The sequence below is a fragment of the Trichoplax adhaerens genome, genomic scaffold (genome assembly GCF_000150275.1).
Source record: "Trichoplax adhaerens TRIADscaffold_3 genomic scaffold, whole genome shotgun sequence".
NCBI lineage: Eukaryota > Metazoa > Placozoa > Uniplacotomia > Trichoplacea > Trichoplacidae > Trichoplax > Trichoplax adhaerens.
In genome coordinates, this window is record NW_002060945.1 from 6,073,246 (window position 1) to 6,098,514 (window position 25,269).

General features: G+C 32.3%; 5 protein-coding genes across 5 annotated transcripts; 1 reads left to right on the top strand and 4 right to left on the bottom strand.

The window, feature by feature from the left end:
• Positions 1 to 259: 259 nt before the first annotated feature.
• Positions 260 to 2,580, bottom strand: TRIADDRAFT_54665 (uncharacterized protein; the record flags this gene model as incomplete). The annotated part of the gene is made up of 8 exons (XM_002111043.1): positions 260 to 406; positions 542 to 592; positions 744 to 791; positions 885 to 957; positions 1,894 to 1,982; positions 2,094 to 2,160; positions 2,283 to 2,328; positions 2,466 to 2,580. 8 exons carry the CDS (start codon positions 2,578 to 2,580, stop codon positions 260 to 262), a joined length of 636 nt encoding a protein of 211 aa, XP_002111079.1.
• A 2,953-nt stretch (positions 2,581 to 5,533) lies between these two features.
• TRIADDRAFT_54666 (uncharacterized protein) lies at positions 5,534 to 6,744 on the bottom strand (the record flags this gene model as incomplete). Its single annotated transcript, XM_002111044.1, has 2 exons — positions 5,534 to 5,590; positions 6,385 to 6,744. The coding sequence occupies 2 exons, from the start codon at positions 6,742 to 6,744 to the stop codon at positions 5,534 to 5,536; spliced, it is 417 nt and encodes a 138-aa protein (XP_002111080.1).
• Positions 6,745 to 9,418: 2,674 nt separating this feature from the next.
• Positions 9,419 to 11,729, top strand: TRIADDRAFT_63775 (expressed hypothetical protein; the record flags this gene model as incomplete). The annotated part of the gene is made up of 6 exons (XM_002110506.1): positions 9,419 to 9,506; positions 10,198 to 10,295; positions 10,447 to 10,594; positions 10,717 to 10,809; positions 11,009 to 11,074; positions 11,201 to 11,729. The coding sequence occupies 6 exons, from the start codon at positions 9,419 to 9,421 to the stop codon at positions 11,335 to 11,337; spliced, it is 630 nt and encodes a 209-aa protein (XP_002110542.1). The 3' UTR covers positions 11,338 to 11,729.
• A 507-nt stretch (positions 11,730 to 12,236) lies between these two features.
• On the bottom strand, positions 12,237 to 14,765 carry TRIADDRAFT_54668 (uncharacterized protein; the record flags this gene model as incomplete). The annotated part of the gene is made up of 6 exons (XM_002111045.1): positions 12,237 to 12,354; positions 12,542 to 12,615; positions 12,826 to 12,949; positions 13,105 to 13,303; positions 13,623 to 13,796; positions 14,558 to 14,765. 6 exons carry the CDS (start codon positions 14,763 to 14,765, stop codon positions 12,237 to 12,239), a joined length of 897 nt encoding a protein of 298 aa, XP_002111081.1.
• Positions 14,766 to 17,532: 2,767 nt separating this feature from the next.
• On the bottom strand, positions 17,533 to 20,526 carry TRIADDRAFT_54669 (uncharacterized protein; the record flags this gene model as incomplete). Its single annotated transcript, XM_002111046.1, has 3 exons — positions 17,533 to 19,212; positions 19,583 to 20,063; positions 20,375 to 20,526. 3 exons carry the CDS (start codon positions 20,524 to 20,526, stop codon positions 17,533 to 17,535), a joined length of 2,313 nt encoding a protein of 770 aa, XP_002111082.1.
• Positions 20,527 to 25,269: the final 4,743 nt, after the last annotated feature.

Below are 25,269 nucleotides of genomic sequence, written 5' to 3' on the forward strand. Positions count from 1 at the left end.
ATATTGCAAACTGTTTCTCAAACTCATTTCTAATTACCCATAAGCTAAATCTGTGAAAACCGTCGTATCATCTGGTGCTTTGCCGTGTGAGATTCGTTCACGGTTTCCAGGAGAACCAACAACAAGAACTGTTGCGAATTTCGGATTAACAAAGCGATTTTTATCGGCTTGATGATCTATTTCATCCATATAAGCTACGACATAAATTAGTGAAAAAAGAAAATCAGTTACGTCAAAAGAAAATATGGATTAATTCGAATTAAATGTACACATAAATCCTAAAGATAGACTTACTTGGATAAAGACGTTGATAATTGTGCTGATGTCCACAGATAAATAAGTCGACTCCGTATTTATGCAGCAATGGAGAGAATTTCGAGAAATCTGTGCGATCCATCCACCATGCCTAACAAATATTACATTGGAAATTGACAAGGATAATAAAGTTGGTAATAAGTTCTTACATTGCCAGCTACTAATAACGTTACAAGTTCTTAATAAATTTCAAACTACAAAATTATCGTAATTGCTAATTAATTACCTTATGGGCCAACATAATGATCCATGGAGTTTTATCACGATTCTCATTGGCCTGTAAAAAAATCATGAATATTGTTACTGTGTGATAACCATAACTCTTCAAATTAAATCCTATTCATTTATTTTCAACTTAATTTACAAAGTTCAACAATACCAACAGCAAACTATATGAATTATTTACTTTACTATGCTATTTTCTTTACCTTCTTTAAATCTTTAGCTAGCCATTCTATTTGGCGTTCAATTTGTACCTATTGATTTTATTAAAGTCAGAGATGGAAATATAGTTTCACTACATAAGCCGAGTTAAGTTATTATGCGATAATAGAGTAGGAAATCAGTACCGGATCCGAATAGTACGCGTAAACTTCCGTATCGATCGCAACAAAGTGGATGTTATCCTGGTCAAAGCTATACCTGTAGCATTTGAATGATAAATATATAAAAAATTTATAATATTTCAATCCGTAAATAATAAATTAGTAGTACCGTTGATCTTCATTAAATAATTATTACTTCTTGAAAAGAGACTATAATGAAATTTGGTAGAGCATATTTTAAGTATCTCATTGAATTCAATCTTCAATACGCGTATGCATTGAGTAAAACAGGATAATATTCTCAACTAATAACTTAATAATAAAGCTTATCCACATAATTGTATATAATCATGAGCCAATTATTTAGATATTAATAATAATTACGTTAGAAATAGGTACATAGATCATTTAAAAATATTTCCAAATTATTTATTTACGCCCTTTCGACGTAACGATGACCTTATTAATGTATTTGAGTTAAATTTACTTATTCATGAGCCCATACAAAGAATTTAAGATTTTTTGTACTTTATATTTTGTTTACCAGCAGTTCATAAACAGTAGATAAAATATATATGAGCAGCCTCTTAATATGCATATTGTAGTTATATCAGAATCATTAAGCTGATAGATTTTAAATAAAATAATGGTAATTAACTTTCCACCAAAGTTAAAGCATTAAAAATTTTTTCTAAATAAATAATATAAGCGATATTTTAGAGTCTAAATGCGATAGGTCATCTAATTTTAAATTAAATCTATAATAGAACGAAAATAAAAATAAAAAACTTTGCACTAATATTATGAGGTTGAAAAACACTTTCGTAAATGAAGTGATGCTTTTACTCCAAATAATTAGTAACTATGCATTATAAGTAGTAATTTATGTTTGTCTTTTAATTTCGATCAGTCATGAATATAATAATGTTCTATCAATCTGTTCTAACTATTTATAGATAAATGTCTATTCCATCTTGTAGATGATTTTAGTCATCATTTAAGTGGTGGATAAAATTTAAATGAAATGACTCACCATAAGTTTGTATTGCTACCACTGTTGATACCAACGCCAGCTGCCATACCGGCATAACGATTTTGGTATTGAGAGAAATTGCTATAATGCTAAGTAGATAGTAAAAGATATGCATAAGTCACAATAATTATAACCTTCTAGTCATACTATTTATATCGGTGATAGATTAATCATAAATCAGCAAGTAAAATTCATTTTACCTCATGATTACCGGGTAAGACCATGTAAGGTGTTGTTGTGGTTAAAGGTTGAATCATTCTAAGAAATCTATTAAATCATATTAACAAACAGCAATTAATGATGATCTAATAACTTAATAGCGAAATGACTAGTTTATATTTCAAGCTTGTGTAATAATGATAATTTTATTATACTGTAGATCAACTAACTTATCTCCCGTTCTGCCATAATCGTCATGTAAATCATACGCGATATCTTACAATTATTGAAGAATACCCATATTCGATAAACACCAAGCATATAGTATAATGAAAAGAGAGGAGCAGATAAGTCAAAAAATTAGCATATTAGCCTATAATAAAGTTGATTAAAAATGAAATCAATTGTCTTACCCCCAACATGTAGAAACATATCGAACTGTCTTTCTTGCATTTCCGTAACTAACTGGTTGAAACTAACATCATTTTTCAGTCCAAAATCGCCGTAGACCTGATAATTGTTACACATATTGTTTACTAAGCCGTATTAAGAACTGATAAAACTACTATATCAAATAAAACCGTACGTTATATTTATAATTAATGAGGAAAAATAATTAAATTAAGTAAATTAGAAATTTAACTTCTAATAAATTTGCAATATACATTGTTCGGCGAGTGTTTATGATACTGTTCCAATTGATTTATAGTAATAAAACCTATATTTCATAGTTTATAGTTGAAAGGTATTCTATCACAGGTTATTATTAATGCTATTTGATAGGAGCAAGATTTACTATTTGGATGATGCTAATGTGTTTTCAACTTATAACATTAAATATCAAGATAAGCCATTCACTCTTTATCCAATCCTACATAATACTGTAATTTAGCCGTATTCAACACGAACAAATTTAAATATGCTCTATTCTTGAAGCAGTATAGTTAGTAATATTTAAATTAACGGTGTCAAGCTTATGAAACATTTTAAATTACAAAATTAATCATCTATATCATATTCAGCAGGATATGATAATTTAAAAATTTATTATTATCATAGTTATATAACTAGAATAGACTTTAGGTAAATAATAAGTAACTTACGCCATATCTTTGTGGCTTCTTTTGTGTAGTAAAATTATACACAGAGCTTGAGCAACCGTCTGCAGATGCTTGGTAGTAATACGTCTTGTTAATCTTTAAATCAGTAAGCTAAGAAAGTATAAATGATATGTCTTGTAAATTTAATACATGTTAAAGCCTTCAACTATAGGTATAGAGTAATGATAACGAAATATAAAACAGGGTGATAAATTAATTATCAACAATACAATAGTAAGAGCGATATAATAGATCTCTATAAAACCTAAACTTCATTCGCATTTCTAATATCAAATGTGCAATCAATTCACCATCCCTTATCCATCTCAAAAACAACTTTTAAAATTCATATAGCGACTACAACATACTGTAGTACTACAGTCTATTTTCATACTTCAACAAACTACCGATGCCTGCACTTGAAAACCGGATTTATTTCAAAACTATCGATATTACATTAAGTAGTATCTACTTATAAGGATAAAATAGATATCGAATTTTAGTTTTAAAAATTGGAATGAGTACCGTAAAATGTCAGGCAGTTACACTAGCAACGGCAGCAATTTACGATAACCCTTTATTTTAGCCTAACTGACGTAGAACATTTATTCAATAAGCTGTTGATCGGCGGACTCGATTACAATTTTCATAAATGTAAATATATGGATAATTGGTCATATGCAAATGAAAGAAACAAGTTCTTGAAGTCTTTATAATAACCCTTTACTTAATAATAAATAATGTACTGATGAATTTATCACTAAACGAAATTCAAAGTAAAAATGTCAAGATTTTGACGAAAACTAAAAAAATGAAGTAATCTTACATGATTTACTTATAGAAATATTATTTAGATTCTTCGTCTAGATATTGCCACATAATCTTTCGGTTGAAGCAATCGATCGCAGAATTAACTTAAAAAGTACTACAACTAGTTACTAATTGGGAATTTTAAACAGATCTAATATTGAAAGAAATAAAAATGCTACAAACGACGCTAAGAAGATGACAGCCTCTGTGCTAGAGGTTTTTCAGTAAGGTACCTTATTTTTAAATTAATGTGCTCTTATTTATGAGTGTTTGATTGAAGCTAAAATATGTAGAACTTTATACCGCTAATCGATATCAATTTCGCTCACGCTGAATATATAGAGTAGATGATTTCTAGTTAAAGGGAAAAATTTACTTCAGTCTATATCAGATTAGAGATATCGTTGTTATACTTTGCAGCTAGTAAATATTTCGTATACTAATGAAAGTAGACATTGCGATACAAGTAGATATATTCAAAAATGAATTAATTAGAATAGCAAAAAGAAATTTGAGGTTAAACCAGATAATTTTTATGATTAAGGAAGATTTCTCTAAAGTCTTGACATAAATTTGTTAGACATTCAATTTATTGTCTTACTATTCAGAATAATATTCTACTTTACTTATGAAACAATTCCGTGTAAATGAGATTCTCTATTAGTCAGGCGAATTAATAGTCTTGACGATAGTGTAGATCTTCAATAATGAATAATTATAAATTGCACAAATTAATATGTCAGTTTTTTATTGTATAGGAATTAACTTGAAAACTTCTAGAAATATTCCGAAATTTAGTAGTGGCCCTTTCTAATTACTAACGAAAGAAAAATTGCTATTCTATTTAACAAGCTTTATCAATTCCTGGTGAACTATTATAATCTATAGTAGTAGGTTATCCTTCCACTCAATGTCCAATTATCGATAATAATTTAATCCCTTTTCTCCTTAAATTGCCATACCGTTAATAAAGAAAACAAGATTTTAATCGATACAGCACTAAAATTTCGACTTTCATTTTGATCGGAACGATAGAATATTATCTTAAATTAAGTCGCCTTTTGATATTGATGATGTTTTTCAAGCATACTACCACGTCTGTGTACTTAGAATTAAGTATAGAAGTTTTTCAAATTTCTATCAGGCAATCATTGTATCTGAGAATTAATGTAGAAGAAGACTAATCAAGTACGAGATTTAATGCGATGTAGATAGGCCGTCAGGTCTGCATACACGTAGAAGAAGACTAATCAAGTACGAAATTTAATGCGATGTAGATCGGCCATCAGTTCTGCATACACGTAGTCAAATCTAGAAAGTTTTGAATTTTTATCGACAGTTGCATCTGAGAAGTGATGTAAAGTATGACTGATAATATTATATAAACTTATGTACGATATAACATCAAGACTGTATCTAAGGAACTATTTAATTCTGTTACGGAAATTATCTAAATTTTATTCCTTAAACCAGTCTCAGGATATTTCTACTGATGACCTTGACAGCAGTAGTATGAGCCTTTTGATTTCTGAGGAAACAATTTACCGCGTGCAAATAACTAAGATGTCTGATCACGATGGCGCTATCTGATCGCATTTAACTTCAATATGTGGAAAACATTTCAGAGACTACATAAATCCCAGTTTAAAATAAAACGAAAGACAAGTCTGTAAAGTATTATTATTATAAAAACCTTCGATGACCTTATCAATGACATTTCCACTCGAATAGCTAGAATAGATTCGTATTTTTCAGTAATTTTCATGTTGAGTATGAAAGAAGCAATACTGATCATGATGAATTTGACCTCCTAACTCTGTTCAAGGGGTACATGTTTGCAGTTTACCTTATTCGCAGATTTGGTTAAATTAACCCCTACTTGTAAACTAAAGTTTTATCACATTTGAAATTTGAAGGTGGAAGTAGCAGTAACTAATTTCGCCCGTACTTATGATTACCTATTTATCTTTCATGAGATATATACATAGTCATGACGTTAGTTACTGTATGTAAAGCAGATTGAAAATGAAAAGATCGGACTACCATTCACGATGATGAATTGAATACTACTGCTTTCCATGATGCCTATTTCCAGATGCTCAAATTTCTTCTCTAGCAATAGTATGTAGGGCATTTTACCCGTTTCGATAAGAGCTATTATTATTTTCATTTTTGGAGCTGAGGAATAATACGTGCTAATATTTGATCATCGAATGATTACTTCTCATTGACGAGTTAATAGACTGGAATGAACCATCAAACAAGTTGAGAATCAACAGAGATGAGTTAAAAGAACAGAATAATGTTTTTTATCGATTGAAGTACATAATCAAGCATGTTGAGAATCAACAAAGAGAGGAGTTAAAAGCGTAGAGTAACCTTGTTTTATTGATGGCAACGATTAAATTGACCCTAGAATTACCTTGGTGTAGAGAATGGAAATGATACGATTTCTTCTACCGGTAGCACTTTTAACGGCAGCAAATTCATGGCAATGAATTTGGCCATGTTGGGAAAGATCATTTGGATTTACACCATATCGCAGAGAACTTTGCGATGGACATGTTTTAATCTGAACAACGAATGAAATAACACGTTCAGAGGGTTTACCAGTAACACTTAGATGAATCTGTTCGGGTTGTCGGCAATTTCTCTCCAGAATAGAATAATCTCGGTTGTCATGATGAATATGATTACGATGATTAGATCCCGGTAGATAATAGACGACGCCAGTAAATAGATAGATGAAAATCAAGGAGAGGATAAAGCTCGAAGACACCATGGTGCTCCTTTAGCCTAGCAGACCGATCGAATTATTAAAAGATTGGGTCTGTTAAGACTTAAATACATGTATCGACTTTGATCTAAATGACGTCAGCGGAAGAATGGAAAAATATAAGGCAGGTGCCTATTTGTTGATACTATTGCCACGGTCTGCCTACTCTGTCCAGTAGTGCAGTATAGTAGAATCAAGTGCATACAACAATTAAAAGCATAGAATGATGCTGAATAATTATAAATAGAGTCAATGGAGAATTCAGGACCTAAAGTTATAAATTGATTTTCTGTCAACGAATATTGATTTAAGGAGTCTGATGTGTGTATTTTATATGAATTATACATCAGATATTGTCCACTCAATAGAACAGGTGGAACTCAATTAGTACGTAGACAGTTTATTGAAACTAATGCAAGGATATTTTCGCAAGTGGTATTTTCTCCATTTATCATTTACTAAAACAAGTTCAATTCTAATCATGGCCATATTGATTTTTGAACTGAAGAATTAGTTAAGATATCGCTCTTTAAATGATTCATTGATTTTAGCCATGGATTTGGAATGAATCAAGATATGATCGATCATCCTATCGAGAAGGTTGGATCAAGCAGCTATTGAGCTCAGTATTTTAGACTTGCAATAAATGAGGCCGACTCTTGAGAGATAAAAATCTCTTCGTAATTGTAGTAAAATTTCTTTTTACTACATGTAGTCACTCGTTTCATTTTTTATCGATCAGCACTCCTTGATTTAAAATTTCTGACGGCAATCTAGCCTGTACCTAATATTGCTCTGATTATGATTGCAAGATAGGAGCATGAAAACTCGAGAATCTTTTCCTTGAAGAGTAAAGGATAACCATCCACAATTCACGTGATTAACATGGATCTCCAAGATCTTACTCCCCGCCGACTTGTAGTCACGTTTATCCACTGTCCCTTTAAAATTGTACCATCCTGACTATAATATCGACTACTGTACCGACTCCTTTCGAGCTATGTCCAGTCTTAAAATTCGATAAATTCAACCTATCGGAAAGATAAGGTGTTTCATCTAAGATAGAATCGAGTTATGGTTATTTCTGGCGATAAATCTAGGTACGATGTTTCTATCTATCCCACTCACAGCGGGGGCCTAAATGCGTTTGCCTATGGAATCAAATAAGAGTCAAGAGTATAATTATTGTCGTTGCAGCTAATGACTGTAGTAAAGTGCTCTGCGTTATATATAACTAACTACTAGAGTCTAGAGAACTACACTATTCGTAAGTTCGTACTACTCCGGAAAGCAGCAATTGAAAAAAATAATATATGAGATTAGTAATATGGACAAAAATAACAATTCACAAACGTATTAAGAAAATTCTTAAAAACAATAAATATAAACGTCTTCATTAGGGAATAATATTTAAATGTTCTACCAAACAAATCGCGAATGCTCCAATTAGGATTAATATCGATAACAAGGTAAAAGTTAAATTACCTGAAAATATGATTAAATCTTAATCTTATTTTATAATATTTCTAAATATACGTATTATGAAAAGAACATGTGATCTATCGCTCATACTCTTATTAGTAAATATAGTCGCTCTCAATAGCTATAATATGCAGTACTTCGATCTCAAGTATGGCATTAATAGCATGCAGTAATAAGGAGTCAAATTGATGATGCAACGGCTAGTTCTATCTACTGTACAGTACATATGCATCTATGTCGGCCAAATGGTCTATTTAACTATTTACTGTATACGTATATCTATATCTAGCTGCCCTACGTCTAAGGCTTCCAACAATCTGCGAATGGCTATAGCTATATATCTGCCTAATCGGTTCACAATGAACGGGAAGAGTAGCTATTTATATCCGCTCACTATACTATACATAACATTTATACGGTATACACATATACCATCTACATGTACATATATATACATAATTATAGATATATAATGCTAAAACATCTACTTATACTCTAAAGTATGGCGCTAATACTGTTGGCATGCAATAAAGAATAAAGCCAATGATACAACAAACGGCTAGTACTATCTACCGTATACTGTATATGCGTCTATGCTGATCAAAGTGTCTATTTAGCTATCTATACCTATATCTATATCTAGCTGCTATATGTCTAGAGCTCCCCCAACAACCGCTGGCTATAGCTATATACAACGGTCTATATTGATTTACAAAGAACGGCAATAGCATCTACCTGTACCCGTTCGCTATAGTTCAGTATATCCGCTCATAACGTACACTACACTGTATCAAAGACTACAAGAAGGTCTTCTTCTAGTAGTTTTTGACTATGTTCATCATTTTTGGTCGATAAGGGAGCATAACTTCAGTGAAATGGATATAGTTTCCTACTAGTGAGCCAAATATAACCAGCAAATCATCCCAGCCTACATATAGGATATTGCAACATGAATCATACAGGACTCGGTACTGTTCTGAGTCATACAGAGTAATTGTGACAGAAGGCCTGGACGCCTCGACTAGCGCAGGCGCCGTGCAGCTAGTAGTCTTTAGCTCATTGCATAGTCGTAGAGTAACTTAAATCCGACTAAAAGCAGGATTCCTTTTCTCTTTAATTCATTTTTCCGTCGGCCAATTTTGTTCTCATCATTAGCTCATTGAATAATAATTCCTCAATACACTAGAATAAAAGAGCTATGACCCGATTCGCAAGAAGCAATCAAAACAAGGGACGTAAATTGGACAAGGCTACTCCATGGAAAGAATTAAAACCTCAATACGCCGGTTTGTATACCATGATCATGCAGCTACTTCCTTAGCTCTGCTTTTTCATGATAGCCATTCATACTGCTGTCATTTTATACTATTCGGCCATTGATTTCTCTTATTCAGTAATAATTATAAGACTAGATGATAGCAATGAATTGTATGCAAGAATTGATCGCAGGCTTGCAACCAGCATGGTGGACATGACATTCAGTTTAATGACAGTCAATGATGAACTACTGTATTGTAGATGCACCGAAGATGCAATAGTCTAATCCAATGCGCTGTACAGACTACCTCATTCTTTGCCCGTGCCCAACTATAAAGTATTAATTGACAGCCGCAGTTATTGGCTGAATTTCATTTAAAGATTAGCATTGCAAGCTAGCAGTAGTTACTTACATTATTATTTGAGATAGGATCTTGTATAATTTACCATTCGAGCAAGACCATTTTTGTTACTTTTCAAATTATATGACTGTAATTTGTAATTAACCTTGATCGACCGAGTACATATTACAGCCAGAGCTGGACCATAACCATCTCTTTGATCTCACATGATTTAAAGTCACGCTGTAATAAGCAGCGATAACAGCAATGTAAAAATTATCATTATACACGTATGCTTGTCAAACTGACATGTAAACTATGCAGTACTCGTGTTATTCTATAAAATAAATGGAAGAGTTGATACGTTTCGTCTCCATAGGCAACAAGAATAAAAGTAAACGTCCAGATCCCGGGAGTAAAATGAAAATGCATCACATCGGTAAAGCCGATCAGGCCAAACTTCAAAAGAAAAAAACGGTAAATTGTACATTACAATCGTTAAATATAAAATTTTGTCAGTGAACTACACTGACTATAGGAATAACAGTATACAGTACTAATAATCAGAATGACATTCGCCTCTCTCACATTACCACTGTAAGCAAATTATTTCAAAACTAATCCTTAGGTTTGCTTCAAATGTCGACAACCCGGCCACAAAGTGTCCAAATGTAAAGCAGAAAGCGGAAATAGTAGCGAAAAAATTTGCTTCAAATGTGGTTCCAGTAACCATTCCTTATATCAGTGTACCCAATATGATCAATCACGTCGTGATGGTAAATATCCGTTCAATTATTCTCTTACCTTATAGACGTGCCCCTATAATTATCTTAATTTAATCTATATATCCTGATTATAGTATTACTAAAATAAAATTAAATAATATGCTATTGTCTAGATCCATTGCCCTTTGCAAAGTGTTTTATATGTCAAGGTGTTGGTCACTTATCAAAATCTTGCCCAGACAATCCTAGAGGATTGTATCCGTTAGGTAAATTAGACAATAAGTCAATATCGTTCAATGTTATATCTACAAATATACAGAAATATAACAATCGTAGATTTCGACCCTCTTGCATATAACTTGTAGTCAAGTCCATAGAGGTAAAAGGAAAGCTACCTCTATCATTAAGTCGGATAATATAAAAAGTTAGTTTATACGAATAAAAGCTAAGACTTTTTGGCAATAGGTGGATCCTGTAAACTATGTGGATCCGTAGAGCACTTTCACAGAGATTGCCCCATGAGACACAAAGGTATTTATGTTGATAACTTCATGTATAGGTTCAGGACATCTTATTCTGAATGCGATTTATGATATAATAAATAAACCGTGCTATAGAAGTCAGTCTATTTAACGTTATTCCAATGTTCTTTAATAGAAGAAGAAAGCGAATTGAAATTACGTGTTTTAAATTCAACCGTGAGCGCAGATGATGATGGTATGGTAACGATTTCTAAATCGATTAAAACTAACTTTTCTAAAGCTAAGGGAAGACCCAAAATTGTTCGATTTTGAAAAGCGCAGATAGCGCAGCCTATTTGTAATAAAATTGACGGGAACAAATGTATAAGCTATAATGAAACCTTGAATGTTACTGCAACAGTAGCTACTTCATTAAAAATCAAGGCCAATAACAATTCCTTGAATCAATGCTTCATTATTTAACTGTATCATACATTTATTTTGTTGTACTCGATAAAATAATACACACTTCTGAAATTATGTACTTGCAATTAGCTCACACTTGGTACGGCTAAGAAAAAATAAAAAGTATATTATGCAACTTATACCTAAATAGATGCAGTATAAGCTATATATAAATTACTTTTTAAAATTGCCTTTTCATTACAACAGGTAAGAAGTTGTGTATATTAATTGATGACTATAATAGCAATGTAAATCTTGTACGTCCTTTTATTGATGTTATAGTAACATATAAATTTTACTACTAATATTAGATTCGAAGCAGAAGCACAGTACTGTTCAATTGTAATGCACTGACAATGCGATACTTTTATTACAGAAAATTGATATTCTAAAGAAAGCATAAACTGTAAATAAAGTTGCTAGAGTTTTGATTGTAACGACTAATGCGTTCAAATTGATTAAAACCTTTTGTAATAATATTGCCAAGCTTTTAACGCAAATAGCTAAACATGTTATGACTACCAAATTACCGTTATAATGCTTGTAAGGTAACGAATATTGTAGTAAGAATTAAATAAAGTACAATTAATCTAGCTTTATATATTGATATTCACATGTTAAAATACATATATAATTAGATTTTAATTGCCCTAAGCAATCTATACTATAGCCATAGCAAAAATTAATAGATCAAGGCTATGCGATATCTATGCGTGCACATGCACCCTTTAAAAATTTTCATTTCTAACTAATACGAATATAATAAATTAAGTCTTCGTTACCATCCCAACAACGACGGTAATATCATCTATAATTCCGCCATATTCAATATCAAGATCATCTATTATTTTACCACCAGTTCTTCTGCTATGGCTGGGTGCAATCCTAGATAAATTGTAGAACATAAAGGTAAATCTACATTAGCAAACACTATAATCATTCTATACGTGTAATCTCCAATTAATAATACTGTAATAACAGCAATATTTAGATTAGTGATTATCATTAGATGGAATAAGGGGTTAAAATATCTATACAATTATAATCATAGTAATAAGACACAATTGCTCACCTATCAGGCCTACTAGCCAATTGATAAGCTCTACTACAAAGTATACGAGCAGCACCAAGAGCGTCATTAATATTCTAAAGAAGAAAAAAAGATTATACCCTCGTATGTAACCTAATACAGCAATAGCATTTCCACGTAGAAGAGGTAGCCAACGTTGCTAATGTACACGTAAATACTGTATATTTCACCCAATATAAAAAGAAGAGGCATACAGAAATTGTAAATACAATAGTTGATAGGTTATTGTTATTGAATTAGCTGATATACACTTTTTAATCACTTACGTGCATATCATTTAACTCTTCTATCAATTCTTCATCATATAAATTATCGATAAAACCATCAGTTGCAGCTATTATATGATCATTTTCTTTTAACTCAAATGTGCTCAAGGTAGCATCGGATATTCTATAAGGATCATCAAAGGTAAATCTTTTTTAAATCGCTATACTAGACCGTAGCCTATCTTCTAATCGTATTATAATCGTTTAAATAGTTCATAGACTATTTACTTAAAAGAGTGTAACTTTAGAATATATGATTACTTCCCTGGATTAACTTACTTGCTAGAGATTGTTGTGTTCGGCGCCGACGGTGGCACAATAGCAAGTTGATATGGCGCATCTCTTGAGTATAACTGATAATTTGGTGTGTGCAGTAACTGCGTATCTCTCACCAAATAGAAGCTACTATCGCCCAACGTTAACGATTTCAATGTTCCTTCGAATTTATTTAATATTAGCAGACAAACAGTCGCACTCCCTAAGGATAATAAAAATTCACGATGCTATTAGATTATCCAAAATAATGTTAACGGTCAAATTTTAAATCGTTTTTAAAGGATAAACTATCTCTAAAAAATAAAAAGAATAGGGCAAAATTTACAGATTAAAGATACAGCAAAATCAACTATACTGTACAACCGATACGTATAGTTATTAACCGCTACTTGAGCAGTAGCAAATATGACATTATTAATTTATTCATCACTGGCTCTCATGTCATTAAATGATTGAAAAATATCTAAGATTATACGAGGACTAAAAGTACAATTTGTATGAGATTGAGTTAACTAACTAACCTCCTTCCACTTGTTTATCATGTATCAGTTTATCGTAGCTATCATTCAACAAAGATAACGGATCGCTGTATCCCTTGGTCATCATCAATTGATGACAATTGTCCATTAAAGTTGTTGGGAATATCGTAGGATCATAACCTGCAGATCTCCATTGACCAACGCCATCAGCAACACCTATACAAAATACATCATAAACACTTCAAATAAACGCATCAACGGTCGATAACTTAATGTATCTATAAACATAAGTCGATTAATATAAAGGAGCAGTTGGAGAATTACTGAAATCATAGCAGAAAATTGCTGCTAATGAAATTGCATAGTAACGATTATTCAAAAATTGGGGCCCATGAGTTAAGTGTAGACTGGCTCACTGACTAACTAACTAAGGGATTCATAATCAAGTCAACTTGGCAACTATATCACTTGTTTATGACAGCAATCTCACTCTCGAGGAGAACTACAATGCAATAAGTATAATACTGGTGGTAGACCTTCGCTATTGCACTTTGAATAGGTGCCGTTTTACAGGCATTACAGTATACTATCACAGGTTACAACGCTATAACAGATCAGCTTTGATAAACGTTTCTGTGATGATATATTGAACGGCGAAAGATTAGAGCTTTATAATCGACTAGAACGCTCGCTTAATGATGTCTGCATACGCCTCAGACGGATGAAACGATTTTTATATCATTATACTGCAATCTGAGTCCACCTGAAATGATCGTGTATCATCGCCTAAAAGCAATGTTCATAAATACCCTTATGTAATCTTTCATATCAAGTAGTCTATGTTAATGTCTACTCCATGATCATAAAAATAATAATCCTTGTATATACATGCATATACACATATCATTTCAAATCACGGTGACAAATAATACGAGTGCACAGAGCGCGGCTCATTTTAACAAACAAGATTGACCAACCGATAGCATAGTAATCTCCAGCGTCAGCCAGGAAAAATGCATCTTCACACGGCCGCTTAAGGACACGAGGTTTAGAATCGCCACCAGCTAATACATCAAATTTTCTTGCTGGCGACGTTCTTGTATTCGTTACGAGTAGTCTTGATGTGCTTTTAATCCATTGATCAGGTTGTTTATTGAGTAATCTTCTTAGCGTAGACGATAACATTTTATTGATATCTACAGATAACGATCGGAAAAGTTGATGAAAGTATTTGAGGTAGTTTACCAAGCTATGCCCCCTACGACATCCGGCATGAGTACATTACTCTTTTTATAAGCCAATGTCTGGTAAGGCTGTCAATCGTTTTCTATCTATTATACTATAATCAATCGCTCCAAAGTACTCTAATCATGTAATATGGATGGGTTATATCCTTCTATCACTAGACCAACAATTTTCCCACAATATCCACCCTTTCCATCAACACCGGACGATAATTATGATGTCTTCAAAAGTGGTACTTCGCTTTGCACGTGACCTTACGGGAACAGTACGTGAAGTACCGTGCTGTAACTGCGCTACTTTACAGTACGCTATCCACAGTACTGTACGGTACTGGATTATACTGTACCACCATGGTAAAGACCAGTGAGGCGCCGTGGTACAGTACAGTACAAGTACTGTAGATGGATGCTAATCAGGTAATACTATCTTACTTACTATCGTAATAACCCTACACTATTTGGCCACCTTGCTAGAGGCAGCGCATGAGCAATTGAGCATGACAGGAAACAACTGGCTCCAATAGTCAGTACGTACAAGGCGACAGCGATCATCATGGCTCCCTTAGCTATTCGACTGGAGGCAATCAACATGGCCTACATACTACTGTATCAATTATATTAGTACTAGTCATAAAATCCGTTGTTCTATTCAAGGTTCATGTCTATTGAGTTTATTTTCGTATTTACTTGCAACGACAACATACAATAACTGTCATTAGATATTTTGGGGCGCAATTCGTGCTCAATGATTATGCAAGGGTATCAATTCTACAGCAATTATAGGGTGGGAGTGGGATAACTAGTACAAAGCCGCTTGTTACACTTGGCGTAATATGTAATTCCTTGTTACTTTACTTTTTATTAATTAATTAAGTAATAATATTATTGAATTCTATCTGTCTTTCCATAGTTATGAGCACTATTTCAAGCGAAATGTTGCATGCATATTATTATAATAAATTAGACCTACAGTCCTACATTCGTTATACTGTATACGTATGTACTTGTCTCTTTACATCATAGACAGTACATGATATTAATTATATTACTTCGCATAGATGCTTATCCATTATATAATACTACGCAGAAAGCGATACATCATGATATATCACCGGTTTACTGTATAGTGATACATTATGTCGTAATTAAAAGTCGCTCTATCAACATCCTTTTTACACGCTATCGTATAAATTAGATGATAATACATTGTGTAGCAGTAATTGGCGACTGAAGAAGGCCTACATGTTACTGTATTAATTATATTATAACACTATAATATCATGCACTATGATATGTCACTTGTATACTAGAGCGCATTATGTCGAGATCGAAAGTCGCTCTGTCCAATCTTTTTACATGCGATCGTATAAATTGGACGATAATGTCGCAGCATTATAAGATAGCAGGCGTACAGTATGCTGTATACTGAGTCTAGAAATAAATTGCGTCAGAACCAAAAGCCGGCCTTTTAATATTCTTCAACACACTCTGCATACTACTGTATGAATTCGATGATAATGCGAGAACACTGTGATATAATGTACATAGCAGTAATTTGCGACGGAATTGAAAGCCAGAATCTTATCGGTTAGCATTGCAGTCTTTCTACTATAATTAGAAACCGATCAACTAACCAATTCATTAGATAGTTGACAATCTATCATACGATGTACCAGTAAAGCGCTACGATGTAGCAAATACCACAATAGATACCAACTACGACAGCTGTATTACTTTTTCATACTTATAGTACATTGTAGCAAGGAAGAGAGAAATGTACGGTAATTCTATATTTATTCGTTCATTAATTTGTTATTATCAATTGACTCGGAGATAATTAATTAATTAATTAGCTAGTTATAGGGTTATTAACATCAATACATATCGTACGCTGATGCCACCTTACATGGATTAATTATTTTATATGGGCCGTGTAACTCAAAAATGATGAATCAACACAAAATCAATAATATAATTAATTAACGTCAATGTTTCAATACCCATATTTATTTTATACATGAAATTAAATACGTTAAAACTGAGATAGATAGATATTGCAATTATAAATCAACCCATTTACATTATCATTCAGAGACATGATTATAACCAATACACCGAATGCTCGAGCAATGACTAAATCATGCCTACATTTGATCATATTGAAATTGAGGTACATTGTACCATATATTGTAGTTATGCAAATCGAACATATTTACGTCTCTCATTGAAAGAGAATTATTATGATAGATGCACGGAGTAAGCTGTAACTAAATTAATTAATAAAATAAGATATGATAGGTTACAAGCTCATCACAGATACCACATTCTGCACCGTATAATTATTCATTCATTTGTGATACGGTGCATAGATTTGACTAGTTTAATTAGCTAACAAGACAATTTTAAGGTGTATACAGTATCAATTGATACATCATTCTTTTTCCTTGTCGATCATAACAACAAGAAGATTTTACTTCATTTTATAAGAAAAGTTTCAATTCAAGAAGTTCATATCTAAAAATATCTTTACTTCCTATATACGAGTATACACGAACGAATATTACCTATACAGCATCATATAGGTTCGCACTATCGCATAGCAATAATCGCTATTTACAGTAAAAAAATAGTCTCTACATGAAGAGAATATTCACTTTCTCCGACTGTAACAGCAGAGTAATTATATAAATCTATAAGATGAAGATAGCCTACAAATATGTTAGCTTATTTCCTTTAACGGAAACTAAACTAGTCTCATGGATCACAGTATCATTAGGATGAGAATGATTTAATGAATCATGATTACGTGTAACCACTTTTGTTGTAGGTCTCGATGCAAATGGAACCGTTGCAACATTACCGAAATCGCTGCTTGATGCTAACACTTGTTGTGATGTTAAACATTCTCCTAATACCTGATCAATTTCTCGGCCTACAAGCCGCGGACTACAATAAGCTTCTGAATTTGACATTGCTTCAATCTGCCTAGAATAGGAATTAATTCGAGACGTATTCCACAAAAGTTGCTGACTTCGAGACGATGATAACGATTTTTCATTTTTAGATTCTATATCCTGCATTTTCTTAGTCAAGTTTAGTATAATTAAATCATCAGGTAATGGCTCTCGTTTGGGGGATCCATTCCTAAACTCGTTACTGTGTATTAGCGTTGATGATAATATTTCTTCCTTATTCTCAGATTGGGTATCTTGATACTTCTGTTTCTCAGTCATTCCATTAATTCCTTTACGTATTGTCGATTTTGGTAAGGTCTGATTATAACGGATAGATGATGTACTCTTCGATTTACCTTGATCACTTAGCTTTATTTTCCCCAGCGATAATGATGTTATCTTATCACTACTAGCTGATGTAGTTAAAGATTGCGATAAATCAGTCAGCAATTGAGGATGATGTAAATTGTTACTGCTTTTCCCTTGAATAACAGGTAGGGGTGATCCAGGTTTATCAGGTAGTAGAATATTATTCTGGCTATCGATAGCTACACTGTTACTATTTATATCTGTTATAGAAGGTGGTATAGGGCTTGCCAATATTGGTACCTCTTCTTCTTGTTTACTTGGCTGATCATTATCCTCATCAACAGGCGTTGTCGTTACTGCACGATGAAAACTATCATGACTAATGTCACCATCATAATTAACATTTGGTATAGGATGTGTAAATACCTCGTCATTAGAATGGCTCCTACTAGGATTAATAGACAGCGTTATATTACTGTTATTGGTATTGGACCGTACTCTCATCTGAGAAGTTTTCTTAACGTAATCGCTGTCATCATCTGGAATTTGGCTTCGTCGGCTGATACTTCTATCATCCAGTGTTGTTGGAGTAGCAGTAGGGCTATCATAGATCCACGGATTAACTGTATCATTATCATAATTTTTGTCCTTTTTTCGCTTATGATGCTGTACCTTTCTATTTGAGCGATAAGCATTATTACGATGATATTGCCGAGATATATACTGGTTAATGGCAGATTGCGATTGATTCGCAGCATAATATTGGTAAAGGTTATTATAATAATTGCTAGTCATAGATTGTTGATGTTTCCGAGTTGGAGTACCGTGAACGGGATATTTAGGCGACGATTTTGCTTTTTCCTTGGATTTATCGCCGAATTTTAATGTTCCTAATGAATAGCGATCTATATTCCCGGTTAAAACCCATCTTTGCTGATGTAATTCATAATTGTAATGGTCGGAAAGATCTTTTGTAGTGTTTGTTTGATTTTGTGATGGTATCCGACCCTCTCGAGTTTTCTGCGACTGTCGAGACCGATTGTAATTCGGCTGAAGATCAACGGACTTACATAGTGCCGGTAAATAGAAGAGGTGATTACCAAATGAGTTTTTCGGTAAAATGAACTAACAGCAAAGAACAAAAAATTAATGAGTGAGACAATTAAACACAACTATCTTGTAATCGATCTCTATCTAGAATTATTAAACGAATGAAATCGACATATATCTCAATAACAGCAAACCCTACAAATACTCGTCATATTATTATTTGTATTACGGTACTGTTTTAATGTTTTAAAGCAAATTTCTATTTATTCCATTAAAGTATCAGTACGTTATCTAGCGATAATATAGCAAGAGATGGAGTTATCGTATAAAGTCTATAGGACATTATATTGAACCTAATCTGCATCAGTATTTTTCAACGTAAATATCATCTTATAATTAGAGGCTAAATAAAAACGTTTGAGCTTTGCTCCGTAACTGAACTTACGTTATCGTTCATTCCTTCTTGCTTTTGCGCTAGACGAGAATTGACAGGGCTAGTGTTTGGTTTATTTAAATAAATACTATTCATATTATTATCGTGATCATCACTAAACGAAATCATGACTTCCTGATTATATATAGCAGGACTTGTACTTGGCTTCTTATCATAAACATTATTCCTCATTATTTCATGGGTAGTTGCGGTTAAAAGTTCTTTAGATTCTACAGAATTTGTACTCAATATTGAAATAGGATTAGTATCCTTTTCATTGTTATTATTAGCATCAACTGATTGATTTGACTCTATAGGATTTTCAGCAAATACTTTAGTGCTTGTAATGGTGGAATTTGTGGGGTAATTGCCATTAGTGAACGGAGTCTGGATACGATCTGAATCTTCTTGACATGATAATTTTGATTCATGAGAGATAGAATCTGTCTGATTTTGTTGATACAGCTGACACATTGCAACTTCATTAAGAGCTCTAAAATATAAGTATAATAATTTAATAATTAACCAAAATGGAAACTTGCTTAAGGAATAAAGGCCCTAGACAATAACGCATGAACATATAGTACTACAATATTAACTAGCTTCATCAATTATATTCCGGCTGTAATTAAGTTGTATTGATTCCTTTTCTGTACCTCTAGTTTCTAGATCTATTATTAGTAGTAAATGTAGTTGCTATGATAATAATTCTAAACTAAAGTTGTTGCGCAATAAGACAGTTATGAAAAGAATTTATGTTTTATTTACTTTGCAACATGATCTGGAGATTGATTTTGAACGTACCTTTCATTCATGAAATTTGATGCCTTATTGGGCGTCTGCTTTTGATTCCGTTTTCCTCTAGTGGGCATTCTTGATTGGTTGCGATTTGATGGAGGTCTTGGACTCAATCTTTTCGCTTCAAGAATTAATTCACTATTCATTGTAGCAGCCATATTTGGTTTAAAATGGTAGTAGATATATAATAACCGTTTTATAGAGGAATTATTTCACAGTAGTTAGAATGTAACTTTTTCCAAATCACGGTCCGTTGTCGACTTAAGTAATTTCTTTCTTTGATGTTACGCTGCTGATTATCAATATTATACCAAATCCAGCGTTGGAAATTTTTAATTTCATTAATCTTAGTATTAAGTGGTTAATTCTGAAGATACAAAGAAAAAAGAGTTAATTTGATTAATTAGTTTTTGATAGTCGAATTTTTGGTAAATATGATATTATGAACAATAGCAAGAATATTAAGCGAGAAGAGTGTTTAATTTAAAAGCTGGAATACAAGCCGATGATGACATTAGAGGTAATCAAAGTAAGGTCGTTACTGACAACATTTTAAAAATGATAGTAGCAAACTGATTTCCAACAGCAGAATTAAGGCTAACTTTTTGTCGTCGATAATTACGACTATCTATAAGAATAACAGTAAAATTGGCCTCTTCCAGTTCTAATTTATCATAAAGTCGTTATTTAAACTATAATAAAATCAAGATACAAATGGATATCGTATAGGAACTAACGATATTAAAGTACATAATTGTTAACAGTTATCCTAGTAGCCTTTAATTCATATCGATTGACTCTTACACCTTCATGAAGGTCCTTATAATGCAAGTTCATCTTGAAAATTTACATATTAGTCAACTTTGTAAACGATCAAAGCGTTTAAAACCTACTATAACAGAACTATCGTCATGTATTTCATTACGGATCAAGTAATAGCTTAACTATCATTACGGAGACAAAAAATATTAATTCTGGGTGGCAGCTATGATTTAACCGATTGACAACATAGGATAATAAGCTGTAAAGCACTGCAGATCTACACAGAGTGTGATGTCATCATTAATTATTATTGACGAAAAATCTTTTTAAATTCACGATGTGAATAATCCAAATCATCTTAACTATATCGAACTTTAGATAAGGTTTCAGTTATACCGGTAATCACTCATTTATAGCTTAATGATTGATTTCTTTCGAAGGATTTTCACGACTATACTACATTTCTATCTCATCCATTTTGTAATCCCTGTCTATTCTTGTCATTACTTTGTCATGGTAACGGTTCAATGGCGACAGTCAATAGCTTCGGTTATCTACTATACAAGGACTGGTGCATGAGCCCGTATTCTATATTGTAGTACATCGTCCAATTAAACAGTTAGAATTGAAGTACAAGACGATACTATTTTGATAGTCAGTGGGAAGGAAAGACGTCCTAAACCCATTTCCTATCATAATAACTAATAAGTTATTGGATGATAATACACAGATATTAGGAAATGCTGAAGTAATGGTAAAATTAAATTGCTACATAGCTAGTGATAACTTCTTCCTTATCGTAAACTACGTAATGATTTCACTATGTTGAGATTTTTTTTAAATACTGGATATAAATGAACAAGCCAAGATGGCAAATGGTGATTTAAATCAAGCATAAACAGCTCTGAATATTGTCTGACTTTTATATAATTGTTATTGCATAAAATAAAAATTCAATTGATCGCTATCCAGCATCGTTTTAATCATGGGTAGACTCTTGCACATTCAAAGTAGTCAAATCTTATTTCTTCATTATTTTGTCAGTTTTTTTATCCCACATTTATCATCGTTGCGACATAATAGAAATCACGTAATAGAAGTTAAAGCCTTATTCTTTTGGCATGTTCTTTCTTACCACTTGCTGGAAAGCTTGAGTAAAATAAAGATAACTTTTTTCCGAGCGAAAAATTTCTTATGCACTATCTAACCTAAATCTCTAATGTTCAAAAAGAAAGCCAGCAAGATTTAGATATAACCTAGAACAACTTCAAGTTGGAGTGACTACTATACATCGCGTATCTATTACGAGATATAATTCGTATTTAAATCGTATAAAATGCGACAGAAATTACTACTTATTTTTATCACATTATGATATAAATTGTGATAACCTAATGACTAAAATTACTATTACAGCAGTCGACTGCCGTTTTATTAAATCAGTACAAAACACTACACTAGCTACATATTGTAGGATATTGATAGTTTTTAGTTTAGTGTATTTACCATTATATTGCACCAAATTCAAAAATTAGAAATAACAGGTGGAACAACTATGTTACTTCAAATAGAATTGAATAAATCCAGCATTCTTGACCGCTAATTTCCTCTAGTTATAAAAATCGACTAGCCAAGTTTACGGTGGAGTCTATGGACCACAAAAGTGTTAAAATGTTACTATGTGGGCACAGTTAAGACAGATATGCTTTATAAGGATAAACGTCATGGATGACGATGGTGATGGGACAAAAAATATAATTGCGTAAAAGAATGAAAAGAAGAGAAAACAGAACGAGATCATCAATCACCTCTAATAAAATTAGTCAATAAGTAGCAATTGTAGCAATTGTTTTCAGTTGTCATTTGCATACAAAGAATAGATTATTCATAAATCCATTATAGTACTTATTGATTCTTGATTAGAATAGCTTATAATAAATTTTAAATTAAGATTTTTGCATAGACATAAAAGGAACTATTGTTTGCTTTAGTTTAAAACTGTTGATTATAAAGAAACTACTTCTCTACCATAATGGATAACTTATAGTATACTGAAGGCAAGATCGTAGCTATATGTAATTTATCAATGGCATAACTATAGAGTAAAAAATTATTCATATGTGCTGTTTGAACAAAAATAAAGCTAAATTAATTTGCAATAGGTATATAGTAAAATAAGCTTATACGCGATATGGGTACAAAAGTGATCATCACGAACCTACGAAATTGAACTGATGAGATTACTTTATATGAGTCAAATTAGACCAATTAAAGCTAAGGTCATTAAACCCAGCTGAGAGTTAAAGAATAAATCAACCATAGGTGCACCGTTGCAAAGATGATAATATTCAACTAGTAAACAAATTAAATCATTATGATAGACAGTTCAGAAAATTTATGCAATTATGATATTGAATTTCACCTATTCACGGCTTTCTTATAAGTCTGCAATAAATAATAATTTCAAAAATAAGCTTTATATATTTGTTTTATACATCATTTGCTTTGTCTATTCCTACTGTTTAGGGACAAGCATCTCCATATTTAGTGCAAATACATTCGATTTTGGGCTATAAAGAATTTAAGGAGCTTTCAATCATTTATATTTCAATAAATGTTTTCGCAAAGATTTAGCGGCAGTATTATTAACCGTTTGTACAACATAGAGATAATAGCCAAGTGCGCTGTTTAGGATACTCTGTATTCTAAGAAGTTATACTTTGATGGCTATTCTAATTTATAGCATTTACGACTTGATAGGGTAACTACCGGTACCGTATACTCGTATGAGTATTAAGACATAATTATCTTTCACTTATCCTATTCTATGCTTGTTGACTAATGAGATATCGCAAGCAATTACAATATATTACGTGTTTCAATCCTAATTTATTCCCTACCCTCAGCGAAGCGAATAAGAAATTAACCAAATTTTCTATATTTTTATTTTATGGATGAGAATAATTTGATATTGGATCAATCAATTGATTGTTAATTTTATATACCGCACTTCAATGATTGGATTTTGATTAAGATTGAGATCAAAAGTAAAATCAACGTTATGTACTAATATACAGTAGACTACTAGATACGACCGGTTATCTCCGACAATACTATAGTACAGTATAAGCAGCGAATAATCTCCTACCCGTATTTTCTTTTGGTTAAAATGAAGACTGAAAGTAAAGGAATTAACGTTTTGTTGTATAGTATGATAATTATTATGCTCCCAAGTACTGTGCCGACTTGATACAATCCAACTTTAATATAACTATCACTACTGCTTTAACTATCTTTTGATCTCGAACCTTTGTAACTTATTATTCAATGTTGAAAGATTAATGAATATAAGTTGCTCCTAGAGCTATTATAAAGGCAAACGAGAAAATGTATCAGCATATATATGTTGTTTTGAAAGAAAGGATTTATGCAGTACGTAGTTGCTTTCTGTTAACGGCGTACAGTAGGATTCACGTAATGCATTCATTTTACTGTATTCGATATAAGTTATAAATACAGCTTCTAAAATGGAAGCACGTTATGCATGGTTATTTTAGGATGAAAGAATTCACCTTAGTTTGCAGTTAATTTATAAACTTGCTACAGTACTAACAATTTTATATTACCTCCGAGTTGTCATCAATCACTGACGAACAGACCAAGTTGATAAAGCATACTGAATTCTATATTGCCATACGTATTCAGGATGTTCTCACAACTTTACTGACTACTACAGTATATGTGTGCGTACTATTCCATGGGATATGCAGAGATGCTCAAATAATAATAGTAGACTTCCTAAATCAATAGGAAATTGTTCCACGCTGCAAGGTGCTCAGCATTCTCTCCTGAGATGACTCATAAAAGTTAAGTCGTAGGATTCTGCCGCTTTTCTTCTTTATAGTTCCATTATCATGTAACAGAATGTGAGCACTTCTTAAAATTTTTGGCGGTTATAAGGAAGTTAATAAGGATTCTAGCGCAATATCTAATTTTTAAATTTCAAATAAATTACGAGTTAATTTTCTATTAAATATAGCTTTGACGATTACTAATTTCGTGATGGAAACTGGAAAATATTTTATTGTCAGAGTGCAGACATTGATCATAATACATACAAATATACTATCATATTTTAG